Source organism: Magnolia sinica, chromosome 3, assembly GCF_029962835.1.
Source record: "Magnolia sinica isolate HGM2019 chromosome 3, MsV1, whole genome shotgun sequence".
Classification (NCBI taxonomy): domain Eukaryota; kingdom Viridiplantae; phylum Streptophyta; class Magnoliopsida; order Magnoliales; family Magnoliaceae; genus Magnolia; species Magnolia sinica.
The window spans coordinates 31,978,088-31,987,671 of record NC_080575.1 but is presented as its reverse complement, the minus strand read 5'-3'; the positions used below and the strand labels follow the sequence as shown (position 1 = coordinate 31,987,671).

The window sequence follows — 9,584 nt, the reverse complement described above, 5'->3', positions numbered from 1 at the left end:
GTCATAGTCCAACGGATTCACCCATATATGCAGAAGTGCTACTTTTATTTAGAAAAAACTTGACCATACTATTACAAGCATATCCCTTTCCGACAAAGTTCTCATCCTTTGATAGAATCAGCTTTCCTGTCTTGTACACCACCCTTATTCCAAGTTTTCCTAGAAGATCCTCAGAAACTAGGTTTTGCCTCATGTCTTGGACGTGTAGTACATTTGTCAGAATCACTTTCTTCCCAGAGGTAAACACCAGTTCGATGGTTCCTTTGCCGACAATCTTCGATCAGATTTCATTATCCATTTGGACTTCTTGACCAATGGTTAATTCCTCATAGGTTTTGAAGGTTGATCTGTCATAGCAGACATGTACGGTAGCGGCTGTATCATACCACCAACCGGGAACTTTTCCTTGGATCATGTTCACCTAAGTGATTATTGCCACTATATCGCCTTCTACTGCACTTGCTTCCTTTTTAGATTTGCGATATCGGCAAACTTAAGCATAGTGCCTGATTTTTTCACAGACATGGCAAGGGCCTTTAAACTTTTCGTTATTCTTCTAAGTGGTTTTCTTGAATTTCCCTTTATTGGGTTTCAGGGTATCGTCTTTATCGGGATTCTTGTTATTTGTATTCTATATTGCATGCACTTTGGACGAGGAATTCCCGTTGTCATTCTTTTTATCGCGGTTGCGAGATTCTTCCTCAATTCTTAAGTGTTTCTGGATTTGTTCCAATGTGTAGTCCTCAGTTTTATGTAGCAACTTCTTTCTATAGTCTTTCCACATCAGGGGTAACTTTACGATAATGGCCTCGACTTGAAATGACTTAGGAAGATCAATTTTAATGGTTTTTATTTTGTTTGCTATTAGCTGCAAGTCTTGGATTTGAGCCAACAGCGGTTTGTTATCTACCATGTTATAGTCGAAGTACCTGGCTATTAGGAACTTGTTGGTACCTTCTTCTTCAGCTTTATATTTGAACTCCAGGGCGGTCCAAATTTCTTTTACAGACGATGTTTGTATGTACAGATCGTACAGTCGGTCGGAGAGCGCATTCGGTATGTGTCCACGGCACAAGAGTTCATCTTCAGTGCGTTTGTTGCGAGCAGCGATTTGTTCAGGTGTATCTTCATCGGTTACTTCAGGCAGCGGTTGCAAATTCGGATCTAGTATGTAAAAGATCTTAAGCGACGTTAGAAGGAATTTGATCTTGTCTTGCACCTAGTGAAATTGGTTCCACCGAACCGATTAAGGCGAATCAAGTCTTGATTCATCAATTTGATAGATGATATACTTTCGGCTTCCATCTCAAATAATGCTTTAAGATTGTTGAAAATAATACAGAAAAAATGTTTTTTTGTAAAATATGAAAAATTGAAAAATAATATGGAATTCGGACAGGTTAAAGCACGTATGACAATGTTGTCCTTAAAGCATTATTTACCCTACTCAAGTAGATTGAGTATGCTGAAAGGTTACAGGCAAATCGCTTTTAGGATACAACAAGCCTGGTGTGGATCTGCGTTTAGCAAATACGAAAACCCACTAATGGAACTCTTGTACACAATTGTCTAGCAGAAATAAGAAAAACAAAAAATCCAAAAAAAAAAAAGAGAATGAGAAAAATGAGTTAGACCACAGCACTGGTCTGTTCTTCAACTAATGGTTCAGATGAACCGTTCTAGACCACACCGTTGGTCTATTCTTCAGGCAATGGTTCGAATGAACCTTGTTGTCTTGCTAAAGTGTGGAGTGTGATTTTTGTGATGGAGTGTAAACCCATCTAGGCCCTGTTTATATAGGCTATGATGGCTAGCAATTTTGGTCTAGGGACTTTAATCCAAATAACTGCATGAGGAGTTACACCTCACTCCAACAGCTATAATTTCAGCCTCTATATAATCCACATGATCCTCATTCAGTCCTTTAGACTCCCAGCCACCTGCCTTAGCTCTCTGTCGCACCGCGTGCGAAGTGCAAAGTGTGCCACTACACCCACACTGCCTCACATGTCCATGCCCTTGTACCGAGCCCATGCCCGAGCGGGCACTGGAACACACAAGCCCGATACTCCTTGGACTAGGTGAGTAAATATTATAATATTCCACCTTTCTCATATATCCTCAAAATTTTTCTTCTCTTTTTCTAATGTGGGACTATTCCCAAAACACTTTAAAAGGGATTTTTGTAAATAGTTTTGTAATATATATTTATAATAATTTTTTATTTAAAATATATAAAAATCAATATTTTACAAGTGTTTGGAGAAGCGGAATTCACAATCATTCTCTTTTTTCAACCGTAGCAGGGTCCGAACATTCTCGTTCCTTGTTGTCGTCATAGGAACATGACTCGGTGAATATGACCTCGTCCATTGCATTGCACTACGCAAAGCTCAGTCACTCTTGGCTCTTCACCTCTTATTTCTCATCTTCAACTCATCTCCTCTTCGTTGATTGGAATAGTGTTGTTCGATTAACGGAAAGAGTAGTGATGGCTCTATTTCAACAATCATCCTTTACAAATCCTACGCAAGGGCCTTTTGCACATCGAGTCCTTTAAACTCAAGCCCGACACTTGGGGGAATACTTCAGCTCAAGTAAGGCTTGAGCACACCCTCAATGGGTGAAGGATGGGAGAGGTTGAGGATAGACAATTTGGCATTCAAGCACCTATTAAGTGCATAAATCAACTCGTAGGGGAAACTGTTCGCCGAGGAAAAGGTCAAGGCTGTAATAGATTCGTTGGGTAGGGACAAGGCTTTGAGTCCAGATGGCTTCCCTATGGCCTTCTTCCAGGTTTTCTGGGAAGTTGTGAAAGGTGATGTGATGAGTTTCATGTTGGAATTCTATGAGAGGCGTCAACTATTGGATGGGACAGGGACTTTCTTCATTGCAATCATTCCGAAGGTTGTTGGTGCCGATAAGAAGGACTTCAAATCAAGAAGCCTAATTGGGAGGCTTTAAAAGATCCAAATTTTGGAAGGTTCTTGCTAGTGTCATATCTAAAGGTCGGCATATTATAGCGCAATTATTGCTCATGAATTTATCTTGATATGAGGGTGAGAAAAGCATTGTGTGCAAGTTGGACCTAGAGAAGTCAAATGTGCCGATTAGGATTTCTTGGACTACATGTTGGGCCGTATGGGGTGTCGCACGAAGTGAAGAGGCTCAATGCAAGACTGTTTACGGTCAACTATCTTCTCAGTCCTATTAAATGGGTCCTAGAAAGGCTTCTTCAAAAATTCGAGAGGGATTCGACAAGGGGATCCGCTATCGCCATTTTTATTCGTAGTAGTGGTAGAAACACTTAGCGGGATGTTAGAGAAAGGGCAAAAGATTAGTCTCACTCAAGGGTTTAGGGTGGAAAGCAAGACCCTACTAATTTCCCATCTTCAGTTTGCCAACGACAACATTCTCTTTTGTGACATAGATACAAGTATGGTTGACAACCTACGAAAGTTAAGTATATGATTCAAAGTGGTGTCGAGATTTAAAGTCAACATTGCCAAGAGCAAGATGTTAGGTATCCGGATGTCCAAAGGAAGAGGAAGAGCAAATGGCAGTGGCTTTTGGTGTTGTGTGGGAATCTTTCCTACCACATATCTTGGTCTTCCTCTATGCATAGGAAAATAGGCAAAGCATTTATAGGATAAGGTAGTGGAAAGGGTCAAAAGAAAGATGGTAAGATGGGAGAGTCGGTATTTGTCCTTGGGCGGTTGGTTAACTCTCATCAAAGCAGTAGTGTTGAACATGTTGTACATTATGTGTCTATTCAAGTGCCCGAAATCAGTTTTGAGCAGACTGGAAAGATTGAGGAGCAACTTCTTATGGAAGGGTATGGACGAAAAAAAAAAAAAAAAATTTCCACGGGGGGGATGACTCTGACCTTAATGGGAAAGTGGTTGTGGAGGTTTTGGGTTAAAATAATGATCTTTATGAAGAGAGGTTATAAAGGGCATAAGAGATATGACAATGTAAGCACCATGAGGTTCGCTTTCTACAGAATTGCAATTCATTCTCCCAAATATTCTACAAAATTGCTAGAAGAGTTGAGCACCATGAGGTTAGCTTCTTTTTTTTTTTTTTTTTACACACCCCACACACTCACGCTAATGGAATTTCACCACCTATGGGTACTCGAACCCTTGACTAGGAGTTAAAACTCCCGAGAGTCTACCACCCGAGCAAGGCTTTCTATTAGGAGGGACGACCAGAATAGGGACCAAACAAAATGAGGCATCACCCAATTAACTCCAAAGATTTCGAGAAGATGAGACCACACCTGGAAAGAAAAAGGACAGTGTAAAAAAATGTGGTCAACTAATTATACATTGGCCATACAGAGAAGACAGATATTAGGGAGGATCACAGCTTGCTTCTGGAGGTTGTCCACTGTTGGAATTCGGCGTCTTTCCACTAGACAAGCAAAAGAAGCCACTTTTGGTGGAGACCCATATGCCTAAAAAGAAAAGAACTCACTACCCCTACCCCCCAAAGTAAGGAATACAGAGATTTAACTGATAAAATTTCAGATGACATAGCTTTCCAAATCAAGCTGTTGGACGAATTAGGGGAAGGTTGGAACCAGTGTTCAAAATATCGACGATATCGTTCGATATATCCCACAATATATCTTATATCCCACCTGTTGGATACAAAATGCACAACTAGTGCGATATATCCCACATGTTCGATCCAGTGAGCATTTTCAATTTTCAATCTTTTTTTTCCTGTAAATCATGTTAAATCGGTGTCAAATTGTTACAAATCCATGATTTTTCATATTTTGCATGAAAAATCATGGATTGGGAGCTTCGATTTTAAGACTTAGAGGAGATGGGCCGAGATGCGGAAAATAAAAAATAAAAAATTTCCAATTTCTCAAAAATTGGTTGCAATCTTTGTGTCCAAACATAAAATCAAACATGTATATAACCCGATCTAGTGATTTTTTTTTTGTTTTTGAAAGTATTGCTTGTGTTTCCACACGTCTTCTTACATTTATAAATTATATTAATAGACTTTGAATATACTTACATCAATTCAGTTAGACAATGCATAGATTAGGACCTCATACAAAAAAAAAACTATTATGTGCACTTGTTTTTTTAAATGTTTTGATTTATAAGTTTGTATCAGTGTCTTTTTAAAGAATCGTTGAAGTTTCATTAAAAAATTCAACCAATTTGCCAATGTTTCCCCATGTTTCCAACAACAGTGATACATTACGCTATACAACCGATATATCTCATGCGATAACCGATATGTATCCTTATCCTAAGAATGTGATTGTAATGCCCTGAAAATCGGGGGTCGAGCAGGAGCCCAACTCCCGAGTTCCAACACATCACTTATGCAACATAGATAATTATGATTAAATGTTGTCCATATTAGTGTATTAAATATGAGTGGGATTATACCAAATCAACATATCATACTCCAGAGATAGTTAAATTATGCAAGCGGAAGACTGTGATAAGTACATATAAGCATATAAGTGGTAAGTCCCCATATTATCAACATGTCGCCAGGTTAAGTAAATTACATATATAATTCCCAAAATTACAAAACGATAAAGTGTAATGTCTGCTAATCCATAACATTGTAGCCCCGGTGACGCAACTCCAGGTCTACATAAACCCGTCAGAGAGTTGCAGGTAGGAGAACTCCTCCTCGTCATTGAAGAAGGCCGGCTCTAGATTGTAAGTTGGATCATCATCTGCAACTACAACAAGGTCTGGTTGGTGTTTTAAAACACCGTCCCAAAGTGAGAGTGAGTGATCAACTCAGTAGAGCTATAAGGCAAAGGTTAACATGTTATCAATTCAGTCAAGAAGTAATGATAAAGTGATACAATAAGCATTCCTAGGTACTCTGGTTAATGCAAGGATGGTATGTGTTAATGATGTATGCCCTCGCCTACACTCCCTCTGCGACATCATCTCACGATCGCGGCATGCACCCCTTCCTCTGTACTGAACTCCAACGCCAAAGGCACATGCAATGCGGTGCATGTACGTGATTAGTCAACTTCTTACTTAGTCTTATTCATACAGCAGGTTGGGAAGCTAAGACACCTCCCTTTATATCATTTACCCAAACAATGATCCATCTAGGATCATCAATCCTAGTTAATCTCATAGGATAGCAGTTCTAGGTCACTACGGAGAAACTTGTCACCTCAACGCATGCGTAGTTTATACTCAAAGTCACTATGGAAAGGCTCGTCACCTTAGCGTAGTCCTAGTGTATACTCGAGGTCACTACGAGAGCCTCGTCACCTGATCGTAGGCTGACAGCTCGAATACAGTGTCCCATACCACCGTATTCGGCTCACGAGTTCGGTTTGCTCACTAGACACTAAGGGGAGGCTCGTCACCCCAGTGTAAGCCGACAGCTCGACCACAGTGTCCCATACCACCAAGCCCAACTCATGAGTCTTGGCGGATCGTGGTACCAAGGTTAACGGGCTTTTCACTGGTAAGTTGGTACCTTAGATTTAAGCAGTAACGTCCATATAAGGTGAACATATATTAGGCCAATCGGGTTTCTTGACAAGCTCGACTGGTACGAGTATATGTTAAATTAATAGACATGAAGCGCATACGCACTTCTCGTAGCCTATCCACTGTCGATAATCACCGTACGACTCAGATTCATTGAACATATCTGTCGTGGCTAAAACAGTTTGGTCATCGATCGTAAACCATTACTAATTGTCTGGACTACATCGTAGCCCCATTCACACTCCAAACAATAGCATTCACATGTGATAGTCAAAGACAACATGTGACAACCAATCTGGATATAAATCTCATTTGAGCATTTCAACAAAAAAATAGTACACATGTTAGCCTACATAACCATTTCATCCATAAATCACATAGTAGTAAGATAGGTTACATAAAGGAAACTGTAACTATAGATAAGGGAATTGAGAATCCTATCGCCACGCCCTCATTAAATACATTACAACAAGAATTTTTCTCATTCAGGCATTTCATCAAACACTTAGACTACACATATCAACCTACATGTAATATAGTAGTTATAACAGGTATTATAGTAAATCCTTCCACAAGGGAGTTGCCACACATACAACAATCATGTATTCTCAAACATCAATCATAACAAGCACAAATCATAATTCCGTATTCAATCAAATATTTCAACAAACACATAAAATGCATTAAAATCAACATAGTACACATATATATGTAATATAGGAAAAACATCGTATCTAAGCACATGTGACAGCAATCAAGTCAGTCATAAATCATTAACTGACATTGAAAGCCTTGAAAACCATAACCTAAACATTTATAGTCTGCACCTTCCGCCAGTAAACTCGTATCAAACTCAGTTCGAACGTTATGCCTTCGTCTACGACACAACAGCTACCTACGGCATGAAATAAGTTAACTCTTTCACCATTTACTCTATTTGGATACCTAAAACAGGTTAGGGTTAGGATTTCTTACCCAACAATGGAATCGGAATCGCCGGTGAAGCGATACGGGAAAGGCGAATTAGCACGTAGAACAATGGGATCAAATCCCAGCAACTATCTCTCACTCTCTCTTTCACTTCTCCTCACTTTTTCCTTCTCCTTTCACTCTTCTCTCTCCTATGGTTTATAGAATTGGTATGGCATGGGAGAGAGGGGGTTTAAGGGCCTTATATAGGCTCAAAAGCGAGCTCAATGGCCCCAGGGCCATGGTATACTTAGGTTATAACCAAATGGTGGCTGTTTCGGGCCAATGGAGCTCATCTGGAGGCCCATTACCTGCATACGGTCCGGAGAAAGTCCCCTGACAATGGATCTACGTCAAGTTACATTTTCGGTCTGATCGGATCAGTGGATCGACCGCGGTGGACCTGTTCTAGTTCAACAGTCGTCGTCACTCGATTAGGGCCACAAGTACACTGACATGTGTTGGAAATTTTCCCTGATCAGAGGGTGTAGTTGGGTCAGATTCTGACGATCTAAATCCTTAGATTTGGCCCGCAAGCGAATGACTCAATTCACTTAAGTTTTAGTTCATTTCCTAAAGATATTCGCGTTTCTCACACACTTCGCTTCCGGGTTCAAGTTGTACGTTTTTGGATACTATTAGGACTTGATTTCCAAGGTGGTTGTCAAGCCCAGCAAGGCGGTCATAACTGTATAGTTTTGGGGTAATCGGACTTTCGACGCGCGGTCCAATTCCGATACGGAGTTACATGATGCTCCCAAGAGCAACTGGGTGTGAGATAGATCCTATATTTTTTTTAGGTAACGTAGCATTTGTGATTCTGCTAGTTTTGGGTCTTGCAAATTTAAAGCGGTAAGAGCTAATTTCACAGATGATCTAGTTTAACACTTAGTTAATTCTTGACTAATTTCTAAAGGATTTAGTCCTTAGTGATTTCTGCCTGAGGTGGTACTCGGGTCTTTGTATGGATTTTTCTGAGACGTTATCTACCCCCCTTAAAGAAAAATTTTATTCTCGAAATTAGTACCTTTCCATACTCCTTGAGAATCTGAGGCTAGTTCTTTCAGACCTCGGTTTCTGTTTCCTAAGTAGCCTCCTCCTCAGTGTGGTGTGTCCATAGAACCTTCACAAGTGAAATCACTTTACTGCACAACACCTGCTCCTTCCTATTTAGAATATGCGTCGGTCGTAACACATAAGTAACATCCTCACTCAACTGTACCTGCTCCCATCTGATAATGTGGGAAGGGTCAAGAACATATTTCTTCAGCATCGATACATGAAATACGTTATACACGTCAGCTAGTGGTGTAGGCAAGGCTAAGCGGTAAGCTACCACACCCACTTGGTCTAATATATGGAATGGGCCAATGAATTTCGGCGTGAGTTTGTCTTTCTTTCCAAACCGGAGGACTCCCTTTATTGGGAAAACCTTCAGGAATACATGGTCCCCTAGCTCAAACTCTAGCTGTCGCCGCCTCGTATCGGCGTAGCTCTTCTGCCTGCTCTGTGCTGCCAGAAGTTGACGCCTAATAATGTCGATCTTCTCTAAAGTCGCCTGAACTAACTCTGGGCCAATCAGGCTCTTCTCACCAACCTCCGCCCAGCAGTGCGATGCTCGATTGGGACACCCATACAAGGCCTCATAGGGAGCCATGCCAATACTCGCCCGAAAACTGTTGTTATAAGCGAACTCTGCATAGAGGAGACAGTCATCCCAACTGTCCTTGAAATCAAGCACACAAGCTCGCAGCATGTACTCTAACACCTGATTCACCCGCTCCATCTGCCCGTCAGTCTGTGGGTGGAATGTGGTACTGAACTTCAGTTTCACACCCATTGCTTCCTGGATACGAGTCTAGAAGATAGATGTGAATCGAATGTCTCTATTCGACACGATCTCCATAGGAACCCCATGCAGACGTATAATCTCCTTGATGTGCAACCTGGCCAACTCGTCTACTGAGTTTGAAACCCTAATCGGGAGAAAATGTGCTAATTTTGTCAACCGGTCCACGATCACACAGATGGAGTCATGTCCCATCCTCGTCTTCGGCAGCCCTGAGATAAAATCCATAGAGATGAAGTCTCATTTCCATTCAACTACGG

At 40.9% G+C, this 9,584-nt stretch overlaps 1 protein-coding gene across 1 annotated transcript; it reads left to right on the top strand.

Annotated features, from left to right (window-relative positions):
* Positions 1-523: 523 nt before the first annotated feature.
* Positions 524-2,964, top strand: LOC131238844 (uncharacterized). The gene is made up of 3 exons (XM_058236439.1): positions 524-626; positions 1,028-1,167; positions 2,698-2,964. The coding sequence occupies exons 1-3, from the start codon at positions 524-526 to the stop codon at positions 2,962-2,964; spliced, it is 510 nt and encodes a 169-aa protein (XP_058092422.1).
* Positions 2,965-9,584: the final 6,620 nt, after the last annotated feature.